The sequence below is a fragment of the Berghia stephanieae genome, chromosome 7, assembly GCF_034508935.2.
Source record: "Berghia stephanieae isolate SIO BIC M18660-M18661 chromosome 7, UCSD_Bste_1.3, whole genome shotgun sequence".
NCBI classification, from domain to species: Eukaryota; Metazoa; Mollusca; class Gastropoda; order Nudibranchia; family Aeolidiidae; genus Berghia; species Berghia stephanieae.
Window position 1 is genome coordinate 20,023,836 of NC_088366.1, and position 21,447 is coordinate 20,045,282.

Below are 21,447 nucleotides of genomic sequence, written 5' to 3' on the forward strand. Positions count from 1 at the left end.
TGATAGAACTATGATGAAACAAAGAGGGTTGTACCCCTACATACAACTTTCGATTTATTTGAAGAGACACTTGACGTCTAGCCTAAACTAGGCTAATTATTAGAAGTCCCATTATTAATCCATTTTAAGTATGCGGACTAAACCTTAGCGTACAATAGATGTGCTAATATATATAGGAGATGTTATGTCGTTAATTAAGCGCTGAATTTGAGTTAGCACAGAAGGTGCTGGTGATTTGGGATCATTCTTGAATTCTTCTCTCGTTATTTCACTTTCACTTCTCTAAGCTCTTCTTACCTGGATACCTCTGTATAGAGCTTTTAGACTTGGTGTAGTCTCCTTCGCTCCTCCTCATCTATTAATGATTGGACCAATTTTTATAATTGAACTTGTTTCCTAGGGTGTTGCTTATCTCCAACTCTGCTTTGAATTTATTAAAATTTTGTGCTGATACTGTGGTTTCTTGCAGTTTATTCCAGTTATTTACAATTCTAGATGAAAAAAAGTTCCTTCTTTCATTTGTTTTAAAACGTTCTTTTTTCAGTTTCTTGCTGTTTCCTCGTGTTTGAATGTTCTTGTTTGGTTTAAGGAATCCTGCCTCTACCCTATCTCTTCCCTTTACTTTAATTAAATGTATTTTATAAAGTTCCAGGAATCTCTCTCTCTCTCTCTCTCTCTCTCTCTCTCTCTCTCTCTCTCTCAGTCTCTCTCTCACAAACACACACACACTCTCGCTGTTGCTCACAACTCGTATCTCAGTGCTCCTGCAAATAATAGAAGTACCATCAATCGAGAACAACAATAAGAAGCGGGGTAGGTGATCTGCGGGACAGTAATGGAGACCTGCAAAACGAGGACATTATAAAAGCAGAAATATTGAACAAATTCTTCTGTGGTGTATTTACACATGAGGACACTAACCATGTGCCAGCATTGGAGACAAGACATTACAGCGAGGCACTTGTCAGTATAGTTATAAAGAAAGAAGACATACTGAAAAATATTATGAAGCTTAACCCAGGCAAATCGGTAGGACCTGATGGACTCCACCCTCGAGTGCTAAGGGAAATTGCGAATGAAATTGCCACACCGCTTCAAATCATATTCACAACGTCGTTACACAACAGGAACTTGCCACAACAATGGAAACTTGGACAGGTTACTCCAATATTTAAAAAAGGTGATAGAAACACTCCTGGCAATTATCGACCTGTGAGTCTGACAGCAGTTCCGTGCAAAGTGATGGAGGCAATAATTAAGGAACATGTGATGGAGCATATGGTCACAAACAATCTGTTCTGTGATGAGCAACATGGCTTCGTGCCTCGGAGATCATGCATAACACAACTAATTACCTGCATTGATGAATGGACAGACGCCTTGGATAGGGGAGAACCGATGGATGCGGTATACCTCGACTTTAAAAAGGCATTTGACACTGTACCCCATGAAAGGCTCATTCAAAAACTACATAGCTATGGCATCAGAGGAAAGATAAACGTATGGATATCTAACTTCCTGCACGACAGAAAACAGAGAGTCTCACTGAACGGGCACACATCACAGTGGTCGGATGTCACCAGCGGCATTCCACAGGGGAGTGTTCTGGGTCCAGTATTATTCGTGGTATTCATCAATGATCTACCTGATGTTGTAAAAAACGTGATCAGAATATTTGCTGACGATACAAAGTTGTTTTGACCTGTAAGAACAGAAAGTGACCGACATACTATACAAGATGATATCGACAAATTATCAGACTGGTCAGACAAGTGGCTGTTAAAGTTTAATGCAAGCAAATGCAGCGTAATGCATCTTGGTTACAAAAATCCAAAGCACACATACAGAATGAGAGACGATAACGGAGTGTACCAGCAGCTAAGGGAAACAGAAGTAGAAAAGGATTTAGGAGTGCATGTAGACAACAGACTATCCTTCCACCATCATGTCAACTGTGCAATAAATAGAGCAAACAGAACTCTCGGAATTATTAAAAGGACATTCACCAGCAGAAATAATGATATTATTAGGCGGCTCTACACTGCTCTGGTACGACCATCACTTGAATATGGTAATGCACCGAGGATATCACAGCATGTCGGTGACATGGATAAAATTGAAAGGGTACAAAGGAGAGCAACGAAGCTTTGTTCAGATTTGAAGCATCTACCATATGAAGATAGACTGAGGCATCTCAAACTACCATCATTGTACTACAGAAGACAAAGAGGAGACATGATACAAGTATATAAGATAATAAACGAGAAAGATAGAGGAGAAAGAGAGCAAATACTACCAGAGAGCACATTTAATAGAACGAGAGGACATAGCGACAAATTAAAAAAAAGACAGGCCAGATTAAATGTAAGAAAATGCTCCTTTGGACTCTGACAGATAACTGGAACAGCCTTCCAGAAGATGTAATTAAAGCGAGGACAGTGAATGAGTTCAAAGACAAGTTAGACAAACACTGGCATTACAAGCGTTACCAGCTCCGCCCCAACCATGCAGGTGCGCGTAGATATATCAGAGATAGTGCAGAACGGGTATTACAGGCATAGCCTTCAACCCGAAGAAGAGGTATCAAGGTATATGTTTGGATCATATCTCCCCTTCTTCTCCTGTAATCTAAGGTCGGGAGATTTAATTCTTTCAATCTCTCACAGTAGGTTTTGTCTTTCAGGTGTGTGATAAGTTTTGTTGCTCTCCTTTGCACTCTTTCCAAACAGTCTTTGTCTCCCTCAAACTTCGGATACCATATGCAGTTAGCATATTCCAGCTTTGATCTAACCATAGTCTTGTAGATGGTGGTCATGTGTTTTGTTTTCAGATTCTTGAAATTTCTTTTCACTATTCCGAGTGTTTTACTAGCCTTAGATTGAACATCTTGAATTTGCTTCTTGAAGTTTAGCTTCCTATCAATAAATACTCCTAGGTCTTTTTCCCCATTGGATTTCTGCAGGGGTTTTTCTTTCATTATATAGTTTGCTTCTCTGTTGTTTTTTCCTAGGTGAAGAACTGCACATTTATCTACATTGAACTCCATCTGCCATATTTCGGACCATTCTTCAAGCTTTTTCAAATCTTGTTGTAAGGTGTTTCTTTCTTCTTCTGTATTAGCTACTCCATAGAGCTTAGTATCATCGACAAAGATTTTACATTTAGATGATAGATTGTCTGGCAAGTCATTGATATAAATCAGGAAGAGAACTGGTCCCAGTACACTTCCTTGTGGAACTCCACTTGTTACCAGTCTCTCCGTTGATGCTGTTCCATTCACTATCACTTTTTGTCTTCTATCTTTGAGGAAATCTCGGACCCATTTGACTGTCTGATCATTAATTTGATACTGTTCCAGTTTCCTGATTAGGCGCCAGTGTGGAACTTTGTCAAATGCCTTTCTGAAGTCGAGGTATATGACATCTAAATTGTTGCCTAATTCCAGGTCTCTCGTCCAGTCATCCATTGTTTCAAGTAGGTTTGTTACTGTAGACCTTCCCGCCATGAAACCATGTTGATCTTTGCTGAATAGTTTGTTCTTGGTCATATGATCAACCATTTCTTCTCTAATCAGCTGTTCCATGAGCTTGCAGACGACAGATGTCAGGCTCACTGGTCTGTAGTTTTCTGGATTTTTTCTGTCTCCCTTCTTGAATATGGCTGTGACGTTAGCTTCTTTCCATTCCCTTGGTAGTCTTCCTTCTTTCATCGACTGGTTAAATATCTTGGTTAGGGGTTCTACTAGCTGCTCTGCTAAGTTTTTTAGGATGTAAGGATGAAGTTTGTCAGGTCCAGGTGATTTACTCTCCTTTAGGCTTTGTAGTCTCTTCATTACTCTCTCTTCAGTAATCGGCCATTCTTCTTCTTCCTTCTCTCTATCTATCTGCCTCTTCCCCACTCCTCTGTCCTTTCTCATATCATACTCACACTCCTCTTCCCACTCTCTGAATCACTTCATTGCCCTTCCCCTTATTTAATTTAGAGTTAGAGATCATCCCGTTGGGAAGGGGGGGGGGGGGGGGGGGTGGTCACTTTATCCCAAACACTTATTTATTATAGGAGAACAAAGATTAAGAGAAAAATCTCATCTTAATTTATTCATGACCGTTTTTGATAAAAGAAGTTATCTTTCAAAATAGAAATTTGGTGCTTAACCGAAGAAAATTGATTGGCTTAGTGCAAATTCCGAATTGTTCTGGTTTTTGATCACGCAAAGTACAAGCTTTCTAAGGGAAACATTTTCTTTTCTCTTTCCTTATTCAAGGTGGAGTCAGAAAACAACTATGGAGGTTCGAAAAATCTCACGTCTACGTGAAGAGCAACAGAAAGCTTTGTCAGACACAGAGGAACAATTAAAACAAATGTAAGTTCTGGCATTACACAGTCAATTGTAAAACTATTCTATTTTACTTCTTCTTGCGTACTCAATTTCTATAAATAGTTTCTATAATATTTGACTTGGAAATACTTCACAATCTCACTTTTTAGACAATACCAATTCATCATGACAGAGCTGTAAATCCTCCGACTAAATTGGAATTACAAACTCACTGACATTGGTCAACAATGGATCCACCAACCTTCTTCACTCCATTGAAAAGTTGTTTTTGATAACCTTTTTTATGGTTGACTTTTGATTTTTGGATTCACTACTGACATTTCGTTTAAAATCTTTATCCAATTTGCTCAATTTTAAAGTACCAGAAGATTTTGTCACTGTTCTGCGGATCTAAAAACTCTTTAGATTGGTGTTAGAGACAAATGTGAGTTTAAAAAAGTTCAGACTATTCCAGCTTTTCCAGTTCTATTTCTATCACTCAAAAATGAAATGCATTGCAGCCCACTTATCATCCATTTTAACGTCATCCTCGCGATACTGTCCAACCAAAGCCTGATTTTTTTTCTATTTTTCATTAGAAATAAAATATTCACCATGCATAGCGACATAGATTTGAGTAAAAAGCCTGTATAGGGACAACAATGTGACGGTAATCCAATTGACTCTCAAGGCAAATTTATTTTTATTTTTTTGACAACGCCTCTGTACGGACAACCCTCTAAATCTAAAATGACTTTTTTTCCCTGGTCCTGACGATGTCATTATAGAGAAGTTGCATTGTATTCTAATACATTTTTGTTCGTTGTACACATTTTGCTGAGGATTGTGAGCATCATTATGTTTCTATTATTTAAGCATTTTAACATTCACTGTTTTTGTGTATTTAAACACTTTAATCTGATTCTTGACCGCAGAAGCTCATATCAGGAGTTCAATATGATATTATCTGGGTGGGCCATACGAGAATTTATACATGGAGTCTGGTAGTTGATAATATTTATATAGTTATAAAAAGAGAGTTTATTCATTGATTTAAATATCGATCATAATATTGCTTGTGAGGTCAAATTGTTCATTATCAGATTGTAAATAACAATGTGAAATTGAATCTAAGTTTCAATTTAATGTACGAAAACAGAAAAAATGGACATTTCCGGTTTCCCCTTTATCAACAAAACAGGATGAATGAAACACTACAGACGAATGAAATAATGTGGTTGTGGCATTGATCTTAACGATATAATTCACCACAGATTGGCAGAATATTGACTGACGAAATTCCTCCATTTCAGTGTTTTAAATCATTTTATTTGTTCCTCCATCAACAGAGAAAAGTATAAATCAGACTACAAAGCATTGCAGAAAAGGCTGAAGACTTTACCAGATAAGGTTACCCATGATGTGATGGTAAGGCGATTGATATCAAGGATGAAACTTGGGAACATGATGATAATAATGATAATGATAATAATATTAATAATAGTAATAGTAATAATAATAATAATAATAATAATAATTATAATAATAATAATCTATTCTTTTAAAAAATAGGGTTGGGTTTAACATTGTTTCCTATAGCCCATTATCTTCTCTTTCTCAGTCTTCTTCTTCTTCTTCTTCTTCTTCTTCTTCTTCTTCTTCTTCTTCTTCTTCTTCTTCTTCTTCTTCTTCTTCTTCTTCTTCTTCTTCTTCTTCTTCTTCTTCTTTTCTTTTCTTCTTCGTCTTCTCTTCTTCTTCTTCTTTTCTTCTTCTTCTTTCTTCTTCTTCTTCTTCTTCTTCTTCTTCTTCTTCTTCTTCTTCTTCTTCTTCTTCTTCTTCTTCTTCTTCTTCTTCTTCTTCTTCTTCTTCTTCTTCTTCTTCTTCTTCTTCTTTTGCGCCACCTCCTTTATGTAAATTAACTGACTCATGAAGAATGAGTATAGTTGTGGATGTGCTTACCACTCCCCCCCCCCCAAAAAAAAAAAACAAACAAACAAACAAAAAAACAAAAACAAACACCAACAAACAAACAAAAGAAAATTAAATTAGATATCTATATGGATAATTATGGTCTTTCCTATTAGTCAAACATGCATCCTTTAAGGTCTCAATATTATTCCTTTCCAGGTGCCTTTTGGCAAGCTGGCATTCATGCCTGGTAAGCTGGTGCACACAAATGAGATGTTGGTGTTGCTGGGGGACAACTGGTTTGTTGAAAGGTCGGCTACACAAGCTTGGGATATTGCTGGAAGACGAATTAAAGGTAAGTCAATTAATTCATTTTAGTGTGCCAGTCTAGTGATATGTAAGGGTCTATCCACAGAGGTCCTCCAAAGCTATCAATCCAGTGAAGCTGGAGTTTATGCTCTATGTAACACTAATATGCTCTATGTAACGCTAATATGCTCTATGTAACGCTAATATGCTCTATGTAACACAAATATGCTCTATGTAACACTAATATGCTCTATGTAACGCTAATATGCTCTATGTAACGCTAATATGCTCTATATAACGCTAATATGCTCTATATAAATTTTTATTCTCTATTGTCTTCTGGCACTTTTCTACTCACTTCATATCTTGTTGTTACCAACATAAGTGCCTGCTCCACTCACTTTTCTGAATTAAAAATTCACCCCATACACCGGAGCATACTCAATGTCTCAATCGTTTCTATGTTATATGTTTGTGTTGAGAATATTGGCTATTAAGCTTAACTGCTGGTCAAAATTACTTCGCGATGGTGGTGTGCGAACGAATCGGCGGTCTCAAGAAGTGGGTGAGAGAGGGATCTAGAAATGACTTGGGTTTGAAACGAATATTTTTGTTTTCGTGGATAGCTCACACGGTAGAGCCACGCTCTCACCTGCCAGGCGGAGTTGTCATACCAATAAGGTCGCAGGTTCAAACCCCACCACCGCCGCGAAAATTTTTTATTCTCTATTGTCTTCTGGCACTTTTCTATTCACTTCATATCTTGTTGTTACCAACATAAGTGCCTGCTCCACTCACTTTTCTGAATTAAAAATTCACCCCATACACCGGAGCATACTCAATGTCTCAATCGTTTCTATGTTATATGTTTGTGTTGAGAATATTGGCTATTAAGCTTAACTGCTGGTCAAAATTACTTCGCGATGGTGGTGTGCGAACGAATCGGCGGTCTCAAGAAGTGGGTGAGAGAGGGATCTAGAAATGACTTGGGTTTGAAACGAATATTTTTGTGTTCGTGGATAGCTCACACGGTAGAGCCACGCTCTCACCTGCCAGGCGGAGTTGTCGTACCAATAAGGTCGCAGGTTCAAACCCCACCACCGCCACGAAAAATATTTATTCTCTATTGTCTTCTGGCACTTTTCTACTCACTTCATATCTTGTTAATATGCTCTATATAACGCTAATATGCTCTATGTAACGCTAAACTGACAATAGCAATTGACTGCTACCATTTTGATACAATGCTAGTCTGTCACAAAGTACTATCTGTCAGCTCCAAGAACCTAGCTAAAAAATTACAGAGGGGTGAGAAAAAAACAACTGCACCTTCGACTTACACCGGCCCCTTTGCTTGAGAGGATAGCCTTTGACCAGCTGAGCTATCAGGACCCCTATGGTGGGGTCCAGTCTTTAACTATTCCAACCTAGTTATACTTTGCTGATATACAGGCTGTAGTAACTGTAAGGTTTTACAAGGTTTTACAAGCTTTTTCGTTTTCCTCCCATTTGGCTCTTCTTCTGCAATTGCTTTAATACCATTTCAATTGGCTTTCAATACTTTCAAACTACTTTCTGCGGGATATATTAAACATAGCTACCCAACCACAGCTGATTGGATCAATGTTGCTGTCATTGGACAAAGGGTCGAATATCGGTAATTGGGTCAAATTGAGTTATTGACACTGTCATATTCTTGAGCTGAATGCATATTATTCGATCTGGGTTTCGCTACTCTATGTCAATAAATAAACATTTTATCACAAAATACTATTTACAACTTGATAGATTAGAAGATATAGGAGCAAACTTTATTTGGCTCTCTTGTAAAATTTGTTTTTTTTTCCTGATGTTGTCTTAATATATCAAAATGATATTATTGACGATTAATATCTTTTTATAAGGATCTGAAATTCTAAGGCTGGACCTATTTCTTCTCAGGCGTGCAGGTTCTCTGGGTAGAAAAGGATAGCTGCAAAAGCATTACCATTTCTCTAGCCTTGGTTTTGAGTAATATTGAACTCAAAATCGATGTTCCGCAAGAATTTGATGAGTTTCGTAAGCGACCACTTTATCTCTTGTTTTCTCATCTTTTGTTTTTTTTTCTCATTCTTTTTTTAGAATTAGACAAAAGGATTGCAGAACTCAAAGAGCAGAAAAGTTTATTGGAACCACGACTTGGAATGACGTCTGAATTACAAAATGTTGCTGAGGTAATTTAGATACTAGGCTGTCCAAAACTGTGGATGTTGATTGAAGAGCAATGAAAATAGAACTTTTAAATTTTTAAAAATTGGATGAATTGGTAAAATTATGAAACAAAAATGAATATATAAAAAATTTAAAAGTGAGCAAAATAACCTGACAAGACGAGCTGAAACCTTTTCTCTTTTTTTTTTTTGTGTGTGTTTTTCAGAAGGTGTCGCTGTTTTAATTGTTTTTGTTTAGTCTTGCTCTCTTTTGAAACTGTTATATTCATTTTGCGTCAATACTTTTAACAGTCCACAACTTCTAGCAACAAGGTGTCCTCATTGAAAGAATATGTACCATTGAATGTTTAGGGCTCAAACGGTATCATGTATGCATTTCAACAAGCTCTATCGTTATCTATTTATTCATTTGTTTATTTATTTATTTATTTATTTATTTATTTATTTATATGAGACTTCTCTCATCTATATTTTCTATTCGAAACCTTTTGAAAGATGATACAACTTTTAGTGCAATAGCACCTCTCATCAGCAGAATTTAATAAGACTAAAAGCTACGACATGCCCATTTGATTTCAGTTTTGTCTATCCATCAGGGTATTGGGGACTACCAGGAAATCGTTGAAGAGTATGATGAAGAGAAGGAAAGACTATGGGATGGTAATCAGATTATTCATAGTGATACAACAACTACTCCTACTACTACTACTACTACTACTACTACTACTACTACTACTACTACTACTACTACTACTACTACTACTACTACTACTACTACTACTACTACTACTACTACTGCTGCTGCTGCTGCTACTACTACTACTTCTACTACTACTACTACTACTACTACTAATAATAATAATAATAATAATAATAATGATAATAATATTCTTTTTTAAAAATTAGATAAGGGAGATAACTCTTTAAGTGTCTAATGGCTGGCCAAATTGCGATTGAACCTTACGGGTGGCCAAATTATGGCATATTCCAATTGCCAAAGTACTCATGATTACACCCCAGCAGATATTTTAAATAACTATTTGAATCAATGGGGCAATAAATTAATCTTAATTTAAGAAAGGTTTGCAAGTTGATCTGTGAAAAATAGTTTTATAATTTTTTGATTTGCTAGTAATTCTGTGCTCGATGATAATATAAAAAATTTAACCCTGGCTGTATGGAACAATGTTGATCCCCTTAAAGAATAGATACGTTGTTTTTGGGCAAAGTATAGTTTTGGTATAAATTTTTCAGTTTGACTCTTTTTCACTCTGTTATAAATTGCCAACTTCAAACACTATATGTCCACAGAACAACACAAAAAGAATGTGCGTGAAATGCTGAGAGAACAGAGAAAAGTTTCCAAACTGAATGAAAAAGGTGATGCTGGGAGAGGAGCTGATTTCAAAGCTCCTTCAGAAAAGAAAAGTGATGAAGATTTATGGTCTCGCTTAGAATTTTTGGAAAAACAAGAAGCAGAAAGAGGGGAGTTAAATAGGTAATCAGACAAATGTTCAGTGTTTCCAATCATGTAAATTAAAAAAATAAAAACCTGTGTTTTCTGACAATTACTTACTCGTTATCTATGTATGGAGCTTTTAGAGGCTCCCAGACCCCCCCCGAAAATTTTACTTACTTTTTGAACAGTGCATTGGAAGCACTGCTGTTGAAACTTTTTTGTAAATATTTTGATCTTGCTCTTTAGTGAGTGATGAAAAGAGCAAGATCAAAATATTTACAAAAAAGTTTCAACAGCAGTGCTTCCAATGCACAAGTTCAAAAAGTAAGGGAGCCTCTAAAAGCTCCATACATAGATAACGAGTAAGTAATTGTCAGAAAACACAGATCAATATATATATATATATATATATATATATATATATATATATATATATATATATATATATATATATATATATATATATATATATATATATTATAGTGGCCATTGTGTATGCATAATGTATAGTGTCTACATTTTTTCTCTTTGTTAAGTTTTGGGGATCTTCTGCATCTCATAAGGATTGTAAAAAAGTTTTCTAGAAAGTGATAAGAAAAGAAAAAACATTTTAAAATAGAAACATATATTCCCTTTTGCACAATTGGCAGGTAGTTAAATAGAAATAAGGTTAATTTTGTTTTTAAAATAATAATTTATGAATCATACTCTCTTAGAATAAACAGATTTGAATTATTTTTTCCACACCCACATAATTTTATTTTACACGTGTCAAGAATTTCTTATTTGTGATTTTTACTTCAGTTCATTTGAGTCGGATGGCTCTGACAGTCAAGGCGGAGGTGACGATACGCAAAGGAAGAAAGAAGTCTCCCCTACTCAAGATAAAAAAGTGAAATGGATAGACAAGAATTATGGTGATAAAGATAGTGATGATGGGGATGGTGAGTATGATGATGATGATGATGATGGAGATGATGACAACAATGATAATGAAGTTAAGCCTGTCATCAAAACCATCTCCTTCCAACACACCAAAACATTATCACCGGTAAGACCTTTAGATATTATAAAACAGAATGATATTGTCATATTGTTTTTTTAATCTTTTTTTAATCTCCTGCTTTCAATAAAGCTTTTTGGTTCCAAATTTAGATATGTCAATCCTTGATAATCTATTTATTGATTCCCACAACGTTATTATAATTTTTCACAATATCTCATGAATACAAACTTTGTCTCGTCACACATTCTTTTATCAATCTTCGTGAATTCTTTGATTTTGTCATGATTGACAATTTGGCTATTTTGACAACTGAAATGTCAACAAAATTCAATTTGAGTTTCAGAATCAAAATATCCTGGTGACTTCTAAATTTATTAATTATTAAGCTGCCCTCTGTTTGTTGTGAGATAAAGATCTGAAGTGTGTATGAAACAGTAGCAGACAAAGAAAGAGAAAAATACAAGAAAAAAAAAAAAATTCCCAAATAAACCTGCCTCAACTGGGGTCAAGGCAGGCTGATTTTTTGGGTTGTTTTTTTTTCTTTTTTCTTGTAATTTTCTCTTTGCTTTGTCTGGCACGGTTCCATACACTTTTTTTTTTCTTTTCACCAATACCTGCTCCCTAATTTGTCTGTTTGTTGTGAGGCATCTTCACTTTCCTGTGTTAGATATGGTAGAAAGTGCTTTGCAATAGACTAGCATCCTATCCAAAGAGTAGCAAGCAATTTCTATTGTCCACTTCCCCTCATATGTGAGATTGAAACTTTTTCTGTTTTCTCTATCAATCTATACCTTTGGTCCTTTTCCGTGTAGTTCTCTGCCCTTCACTTTGCACAGTCCCTAAATGGCATCTTTTGCTAAGAAAAATCATTGCATGAAAAGTTTGAATTTTAGATATACATGTCACTTACCTAATCTTTGGGGCTCCCAATAGCTCAGTTGGTAGAGCACCCACTTCACAAGCAAAGGGACTAATTGATCCCGGGTGTAGTCGAGATTTTTTTCGGACCCCTCCCTCCCTGTCCACCCAGCAGTGATTGGGAAGATGGGTGTTGTATCTGGTGGAAAGTACTTTGCGATATATACTAGTGTCCTATCCAAAGGATAACAAGCAATTGCTTGTAAATTACACGCTATAGAAACTGGGATAAACTCTGGTTCCGTCGCCCAAATGATCCAATCTTTATCTACACATTTATTGAAAAACATCAAGAAAAAGAAGATAGAGATTTAGAAACTATCTGTGCCCTGGTAAGCGAAATTTCCTTGAAATTTCTGCTTTACTCAGGCAGGCACACATATGATAAACCCATGCATATATAACCATTACTTATAAATATCTATTGTAAAATAGAAAATAAAAGTTAAAAATAAACTAACAACAATGAACTACTCCCATGCAAAAGAAAAAGAAAGCTTTGTAGACATGTTTTTTGAGCATTGTCAATGCTCAAACCCTAAAGATGATCAATAAAAAATACCCAATGACCAACTGGATAAGAGTTTATACAGATGGCTCAGTTTCCGGCCCCCTCATGAATGGAGGTGCTGGTGCACTCATACACTGGACAGATAAAACAGAAACAAAAATATCTGTATCAGTGGGTTCAATGTGCACAAGTACTAAAACTGAAGAAAAAGCCATCCTCAATGCAACAAAAGAACTATCCAGAGATCACAGAATATACGGGAAAAATGTGGTTTACTTGACAGACTCTGATGATGCTCTCCGGTCTATTGAAAATTACCAGGACTCTGAAGCCGCACACACTGTGGAGGCCCTTGAGGGCTTATCTGATAAAACAGGAAAAATTGTGCTGCAGTGGATTCCAAGTCATGTAGGTATATATGGAAATGAAATTGCCGATCAACTGGCCAAAGAAGGAGCCCAGAAGGAACAACCGAAGTCGTCAATCACTTACCATCAGCAAAAGAAAATAATAAAGCTAAAAATAGACAAAGAAAGGAATGACACACACCTAGAACACAACAAGCAGGATCCAATCCATGCCATTCAGCGAAGTAGCCAAGTCACTCTATTCCGCCTCCGAACAGGACACAATAGACTAAGAGGACATATGTTTACAAAGCTAGGTATTGGAACAACCCCTTATTGCCCATGTGGAACCGACCATGAAACCACTTTACATGTGCTTATGGATTGCCCATTATACAACGTGCAACGTTCGAACCACTGGGTCACCCCTACAACACTCAACACAAAGCTCTATGGTGAGGCTGAGGACCTAAAGCGGACCACAGACTTCATAGCAGATATCGGACTGCAGCCATAGATGTCCATCAGAGGAACGAAGAAGAAGAAGATGTAGACATGTGTCATAATATAAAACTGTATACTGACGTTAAGTTGATGTCAATGAAAATCCATCTGAAAAAAAAAAAAGATATGAAGCACATTTTCCTTGAATTTTCCACGCAAACCTTCCTTATCATTTGATAAAATTATTGTTTTACAGGTGATTCATGAAATTTCAGAAAAATCTACGGATACACAAGATAGTGCCCCTCCAAATATCACATCTCCTGCTGATATCATCAAATTATTGTCTGTAAAACCCATTTTGAAAAAGACGAAAGAGACATGCAAGAAACCTCCTGACAGTGGTCAGGGCCAAAGCCATTCATCAACAAGTGATAGTGACCAGAAAAATAAATCAACTTGGACGAGCAGTTCTATGAAATCGACTGCCATGTCAAGGGATAAGGTAATTTAACCCTTTGATAGCGAGATTGAATTTATTTTAAATTACGATTTGTAATATTATTTTTCTGATTATGACTAAAAATGCATCGTTTTCGTAGAAACTGGAGTTACTTTGCACGATTATTTTCTTGGGAGTAATATCAGAGGTCTTGTTAGAGTGCTAAAAAAGAATAACCCTGTCTGTGAGGGGTTAACGAGGTTGTGTGGCTATGTGGTCTAGTGATATGACACTCGCTTTCGGATTGGAAGGTCTTGGGTTTGAGCCTCGCTCGGCGCATAGTTGAGTCCTTGGAAAAGGTTCTTTACTCACATTCTCTCACCATACTCAAGTGTAAAATGAGTACCTGGCTGCTAACTGCATTGTCTCTGTTCGAAAAAATATAATATTGCCTAAAAGGTGTCATGTCACGTTCTACATGTTACGTGTTGCTGTTGGCCAGGGATCCCTTGTAAAGCACTTTGAGCATGTTTAGTGGATATTGCACTTTATAAAAGCTCAAGTATACCCCATAAAAATGAGACTGAAATTCTTTCAACTCATAATTTTGTGTGGCTATGTAGTCTTGTGGTATGGCACTCACTGGACGGAAGGTCCAGGGTTTTAGTCCCACTCTGAGTGACGCGTAGTTGAGTCTGTGGAAAAGGCCTTTTACTCACATTCTCTCACTGTACTCAGTTGTAAAATGAGTAGCTAACCATAACAGCATTGTCTCTGCTGTAAAAAATTGTATTTTTGCCTAACAGGCGTATTGTGGCAAGGAACTCCTTGTAAAGCACTGTGAGTGCATTAACTAGATATTTCATTTTATTATAGTTTCTGTAACATTCAATGGACAATAGCAGTTACTTGTTGCCCTTTTGATAGGATGCTAGTCTTTCACAAAGTACTTTCTACCAGAAACAATCACTGCTGAATGGGCAGAGAATTTTTAATTAATAGTTTGACCAGGCTTTAAACTGTGTGTCGCAGGCAAGTGCTCTACCAACTGAGCTATTGGAACCCTCATTTTGTTTAAGGTACCATTTGTTTTTCTCACACTACCTTGTTGTTTATCTGTTTCCTCCTTGTCCAGGCATTTACAGGCATTGTGAAGGAACATGCAACCACAACCGTCGTCCAGGCTTCATCAGCCAACAACGACACCACTAAATCTCAAGAACAACCAAAACGAGTGTCCAAATTCAGAGCCCAAAGAATGGGACATAACTCTTAATTCAGCAAGCTCTAGCCCTCTACTTTCATTTTGTTGTCATTCCCTATAGATTTTAGGCATTAAGTAACAGCTGGTGAAAATGACATTGATATTCATCGGTTTGGGTGTTTTTTTGGTTCAGGCATGATCAGGCCATGAATGAAAATAAAAGAAAGTAAAAGTTCAACTTGTTTACTTTTCTTATTCTTCTTTCTTTTCTTCCTTGATCCCTGTTCTAAACGAGTTGCCTTACATATACATTATTTAGCCAACACCGCAGGGCAAGAAATATTGGTTAACTTTAACTTTAAGTAAGGTTGACTTTATCTATCGTCAATGGAATACACTTAGATAAATTTGGGACCAGCAAGAAGTGTTGCCTTTAAGGAGAAGTAGACTTAAGAGTGTTTACTTTATGTGGATTCCACTGTACCATAAAGTGTAAAATGCTTCTCCTTCCCTCTTATTTTCTATTGGAGTTTATCTTTATTCAACAGCAGTCATTTTTTTTTCTCTCTCTCCAATATAGATGTTAAAATTAAATTCCATCTCTTACTTTTTGCATATTGCAGTATAATCTTGTCAAGATCCTCAGTGGTGTAAGGAGATTTGCGGGATAACACATGCTAAAAAAAAAAAGTCACAATGCCCAAAGACTCGGGTTTTATCCTAGCTTCTGTTTTTTATAATGGGTAGTAGAAATTGCTCTTGTCACCCTTTGGATAGGAGTCTGGTCGATAGAAAAGTACTTTCTCCCAGAAACGTACAGACCTAGCTGTTCTATCACTCCTGGATGAACAGGGATAAGGGGGGTGGGGGTGGGGGGGAACCCAGCTCGACTGCTTCAGGGATTCTTTCCCCTTTTTCTCTCTTTAGATCTATACTGCCAAGGAAGTATTCTTCACAGCGGTCACATTATGCCCTATGGGGAATGAGGTTAACCCTCTGTAGCCGTTATCAGTTGCGTCTCTCTAATTCGGAAGTCCATTATCTGGACAGGTTGCCTGGTGACAGATTTTTTCTTTTGTATTTGTACATTTTAGGGACTGATTCCACTTTCTGGATGTCTCTGTAATCCGGACAAAATGCTGGGAACGAATGTGTTCATACTGGAGAAACGTGTATATTGTCAGGGAGATTTCAATATCAACACAGTTTTCTAAGAAATACACACCTCTCTGGCGTGACTGTCTAAAAATGACAACAAACAGTTGTTTAATGTCAACCACGTACTATCGACAAAAGACTTGCTCTATACTGTAGTACTTTTAGGATACAGGGACTTTAAAAGAGCAGAAGTGAGGACAACTGGATTGTGTCTCCTGACCTCCCATGGTGGGCATAGAGGATACTTGCTGTATCCTTCTTCTACTAGAAGTTTTAGTCTTCTATGGTGCCCATATCTGTTTTCCCTGACATGAACATATTTTCAGGTCTAACAACTGGACGAAATTATGGGCTCGTTTTAAACATTGCTGCAATTCGAGAATATTTTGCGTTGGTTTGAGAGTAATGTCCATTACAAGGGAACCATTTAATTTGGGTTATCAGACCTGCAAATAAGTTCACGTCGGTTTTCCCTTTCCATGTTGCACTCTATGTTCTGGATTGAGATTGCTCGGTAATTTTCCTGGTTCTGGCAGGGATCCTTAGCTGGGAGGGAGACAGTCAAATGTATAGTACCTTTTTTGAGATGAGATTTCTTTTCTCTTTTAAATTATCTCTCTGTTATGTACTATAATTATAGTTACAGTTTTTAATATATTGTTCTTGGTAAATATTTCAGTGTATCCTTCTAGACCTGTAAATTCTCAGTCAATTAACTGAAATCAGTCAATTTATCAAATTCAAATTTTTTAAAAATGAAAGAAAGAAAGAAAGAAGTGAAGAAAGAAATAGATAATTCACAAATCATAGTCGAATGACTGTAAATTAATTAGGAGTGTTCCATAACGCTACGCATAGCTCATGGGAGCCGTTTTTTTATATTAACGATGGATATATTGCCAAGGCTAAGAATTGCACATCCCAGTGTTATTTCACACAGCCTTCGTTAAATTATTTTTTCACTTTCCAACCTGTCGTGATCCCAAAGGTAGCCAATTTTAACTGAGCTACCGAGCGATAAATTTCACTGCTTCATCTGAGCCAAAATTGACCACATTTACACGCTGGGTTTTAAAAGTATAAAAAAATAAAACGCGAATGCAGGAAGTGTGTTATGTAGACACCATTAACATCTCTAGTAGATGATAACACCGTTAAATCGAAAGTTAGATAGGATATATTGCTACAAGCACATTTCGATTGATTGTAAACAAACTGGTTGATCGTTTCTTCACTGATTGGGCACCTGATTATAAGGAACAATGGTAAGTAGCCAAATTAATTCCCGTGCAAATCAGGACGTTTTCTGGCTTTGCTCAAGCGAGCTTGCTGTTTACTGTGGCGATTTACCTTCATTCGATTCTTTGGATTTTTCCGCTACGCCTGCCGAAGTTTCTTCTTGATAATTCACTTCTACTTAATAATTCAGTGTATTGGCCAGAAGTCATATTTATTGAAGTTTTTTTTCTTCTGTCATTAACTGATTGAAAATCAAGTTTGCTCATTGCTACAGTATTGTAATGTTCTCACAATGCCTGAGCTGTTCGTGTATCGCAATTCAGACTTGTCGAGCATCGATAAAGATGTGAGGAATAAATTCAATTGGTCATGGCTAGAAGTTAAAGATGATAATGGTGATTATTTTTCTATGTCAGAAAAATTCCAGAGGCAGGAATATGACTTTGATGAAGTAATCTTTACCTATATGAATGACATGCTTATTTAGCATTCCTTTTACATCAAATTATGGCAGTCATACTTCCAGTAAGAAATAACACCCACTATTTTAATGTATTGTATTTATCATTCTCCTCTCCAATGATGCCCTTATTTTTTTAAAAATAATTGAATCTTCAGTTTGTCGAAGAGTTTCAGTCAATTTTTATAGAGCTCATTTACAGGTCTAATCCTTCATAGCAGGATTATGTGCTTGTACCTTAGTGGGACTTTTGGGTAATGTCAAAATAGGCACATAAGGTGACTTGCTCTTGGACTATTCTATTCCATATATTCAAACCAGTCTCCTCTTTCTTGTTATTTCTTTGGTGCTTTAAACTTTAGATCTACAACTTTTCCTCTACCATCTTCCTTTTTACTGTCGCTGAAATGACATAATAGTGTCACAAGTGCCGTAAAATCCCTAAAAACGAACAAACAAATGAAGACAAAAAATATAAAAGGTCAGACACTTGCATTTTTTGTTTTCACTATTTTTTTAATTGTTATTTAAATTTAATAATTTCACCAAAATTTTCACTATACACTAGCATCAACTCTCCTGAATTATCTGTAAAAAATAAAAAAAGAAAGAGAAAGTTAAAAAGTTATTTACATATGGAAGACATACATGAATGAACATTGTGGTGTTGATAAGTGTCTCATCCTGTCTCATCCTCGGCAAAATGATCGGGAAGGTCAACTGCAGTTATTTTGCCTTAAAGAGGAAACTTGGTCTCTTTAATTTTGGACCAATTAGAGTACGTTACCTCGCGAACACACATGTTTGAGAGTTTTTGGCAAGATGAGCGTCTTTTAAATCGATCGATATTTGGAGGACGAGTTTTCTGGCCAAATTTTTAAATACTGTCTTTCCAAACTACGACAGTTAATTGGTGAAGGCAAAGTTAACCCCTGTTGACTTTACTTTTAGAAAACGAGTTTAGATTTGTCTGATTGTTCTGTTTATTCCTTTGTATATTTTGGTTAACAAAACCCTACCATGGTGAATAGATTAATTCAGAAAAAGTGATTGGAGCTTGTACTTGTGTTGATAATAACAGAAAAATAAAAGGAATAAAGAATTGGCACAATATAATTAAGATTAAAACCTTTCGCGAGTGTTCATAGCTTTTGAATGTCATCACGTGTGTTGAGGTGTTGAGGCAATTGGATGTTTCCTTGTGTTGTTGAAATCAGTTCTTCGGTTGTTATTTCTAAATTATTGTTGATATTCTTTGAGATCTTGATTCAATGTTGTCGGATGTGAAGTTGGTGTAAGCTCTCTCTCTCTCTCTCTCTCTCTCTCTCTCCCTCTCTCTCTCTCTATCTCTCTGTCTGTTCCCTCTCTCTCTATCTCTCTCTCTCTCTCCCTCTCCCTCTTTATATATATATATATATATATATATATAATATATATATATATATATATATATATATATATATATATATACTAGTAAAAAGCCCGCAATTTCGCGGGGAAAGAACTATTTTCTTTCGATATTGCCAGAATCATTTTGTTGATTAGCTTGATTACGATTAGATGCAAATTTTAATCGATGTGCTTGTCGTCGCTGCCATGCTTTATTCGGCATGATTTTAGTTTATCAGTCAGTAGATACCAATATCAATACGTCGCAAGTCTTTACCACGCTTTACTTGGGAGTGCTTTGCACTACCTTCAATACTTCACAAATTAAAATGGCGGCCGAGAATCAAAACAATGGTCAAATTAGGAAATTTTAAACTCTCACAAATCTATCAAGGTTAGTTCTAGAGTTTTTAAAACGCTTTTATATAATGACAAATTGAATAAATAAACGCCTGACAAAAGATCAACGGTGAAAATACAAATTGAATGAATACTGGGGATGTAGGAGCTTTCGGAATGTCTCCCCTTTACTTCTGTTAGATCAAATGAAAATCTGAAGCGGACGCGAAAAATATCAAGTCCCCGAATCTGTCTACTTTTGGTTTGTTCGGGCTAGAAGCTAGACAGAACCAATTGACAGTTTGCAGAAACGTTTAACTAAATATTTCCGAGGGCAATAATTATCACATCGATGGCATAAAAACGACAGTAATATCAGCAGTAATATTAGTTGATGTTGTTAATCGGTGAAACTTGTTTAAAATTTCTGTAAATCCGAATACCGTTATGTGATCAAGTGAATTATAACACTATGAATGCCACGATTTGTTGAAAAATGCCAATCTGACAGTTCCTAGCAAACACAACCCCTTCCCCCCCCCCCCTTGCTCAGGAATTTCTCTACTTGATGGACACCCCCCCCCCCCTTTTTTTTTTCTTCCACGCCACCACATTCCAAAACACACACACACACACACACACATGTATACACCACACACACACACACGCACACATATAAACATACACGCAATGAGAACACTACATAACAACACGGATCACCGCTAAATCAACACAACGGAAGTAAGGACTCTACTGGACAGATAGAGTTGAGGGTGTGGCCATGGAAGTGTTAGTGTCTTCGGTAAATTTTTTATGATATCTGTTTGACTTAACGAATTTTCAAACTTACTTTAAATTATAAAAGGAAATCAAGTTATCTGTTTATCTATCTGTAAAAAATGCATTTCTATTTTTCAAATCTTTCAGTAGCGTTGTGTGCCGTATCAATTTTTTTATTGACTCAAATAAGCACAATGTTCTCCACAAAGCTATATATTTTTAAAGAAAGGATACTGGGGATGTAGGAGCTTTCGGAATGTCTCCCCTTTACTTAACTTATGGAAAAAGAAACACCCGAGCACCTTTAATAACACTTATGACTAACCTCTCGAGCTAACCCTAATAGTAAAAAAAGAATCAAAATGGCGACTGAAATACCTTCATGTGATCAACTGAATAATATCACTATGAATGCCACGATTTGCTGAAAAATGCCAACACACACACACACACATGTATACACCACACACAACATACACACATACAACACACAAACATACACGCAATTGGATTCAGTAGTCTGATGTCACGCAGCCCGGCAACGGCGGCCATCTTGGTTCTAAACAAAGAAAATCATTACTTTTTATTTTTTATGCTGGCTAGAACTTTTCATTCCCTTTTCATATGTCTTTTGATCAGAATGTGTAAAAGTCAAAACATGATCAAATTTTTGTGTTTTTTTCCCTCTGGAAACGTTTTTATTCCCGCCGGAGAAATATTTCATACGGGCGTCCGCCACTGTTCCGATAGTTTAGAGCCAGTGTTACTAAGTTACCATGCGTCATTAGGAAGGAAGTGACGTTACGACTGTTGAAGACTATTAGAACAAAACTGATCACCGCTAAATCAACAACACAACGGAAGTAATAATAATACTTGATGTCATAAATAGATGACGCAAACTGACAACTTTTTACAGTGACGAAATTGATTGATTTTGGGACTGTTTAGTGTCGTCGGTACGTATTTTATGATATCTGTGTGACTCAACGAACATTCAAACTGA

At 36.5% G+C, this 21,447-nt stretch overlaps 2 protein-coding genes and 1 long non-coding RNA gene across 3 annotated transcripts in view; 2 read left to right on the plus strand and 1 right to left on the minus strand.

Annotated features, from left to right (window-relative positions):
- Nucleotide 1: 1 nt before the first annotated feature.
- Nucleotides 2–15,309, plus strand: LOC144976855 (uncharacterized). The gene is made up of 10 exons (XM_078921389.1): nucleotides 2–128; nucleotides 4,265–4,363; nucleotides 5,668–5,746; nucleotides 6,446–6,581; nucleotides 8,657–8,748; nucleotides 9,342–9,405; nucleotides 10,057–10,243; nucleotides 11,009–11,255; nucleotides 13,687–13,935; nucleotides 15,008–15,309. The coding sequence occupies exons 2-10, from the start codon at nucleotides 4,284–4,286 to the stop codon at nucleotides 15,146–15,148; spliced, it is 1,275 nt and encodes a 424-aa protein (XP_078777515.1). The 5' UTR covers nucleotides 2–128; nucleotides 4,265–4,283; the 3' UTR covers nucleotides 15,149–15,309.
- LOC144976488 (uncharacterized) lies at nucleotides 1,849–2,391 on the plus strand. The gene has a single exon (XM_078920778.1). It carries the CDS (start codon nucleotides 1,849–1,851, stop codon nucleotides 2,389–2,391), a length of 543 nt encoding a protein of 180 aa, XP_078776904.1.
- A 3,119-nt stretch (nucleotides 15,310–18,428) lies between the features above and the next one.
- LOC144976856 (uncharacterized) overlaps nucleotides 18,429–21,447 on the minus strand; it is a 4,606-nt gene continuing 1,587 nt past the window's right edge. Inside the window, exon 4 of the long non-coding RNA XR_013646178.1 lies at nucleotides 18,429–18,521. This is a non-coding gene — a long non-coding RNA (uncharacterized LOC144976856). The remainder of the gene's footprint in view (nucleotides 18,522–21,447) is intronic.

Bases quoted from the DNA above. Each gene is read 5' to 3' on its own strand.
- LOC144976855 (XM_078921389.1), top strand. From the start codon at position 4,284: ATGGAGGTTCGAAAAATCTCACGTCTACGTGAAGAGCAACAGAAAGCT. The intron at 8,749-9,341 runs GTAATTTAGATA...TCTATCCATCAG, and splicing joins AATTACAAAATGTTGCTGAG to GGTATTGGGGACTACCAGGA. The intron at 10,244-11,008 runs GTAATCAGACAA...TTTTTACTTCAG, and splicing joins GAAAGAGGGGAGTTAAATAG to TTCATTTGAGTCGGATGGCT.
- LOC144976488 (XM_078920778.1), top strand. From the start codon at position 1,849: ATGAGAGACGATAACGGAGTGTACCAGCAGCTAAGGGAAACAGAAGTA.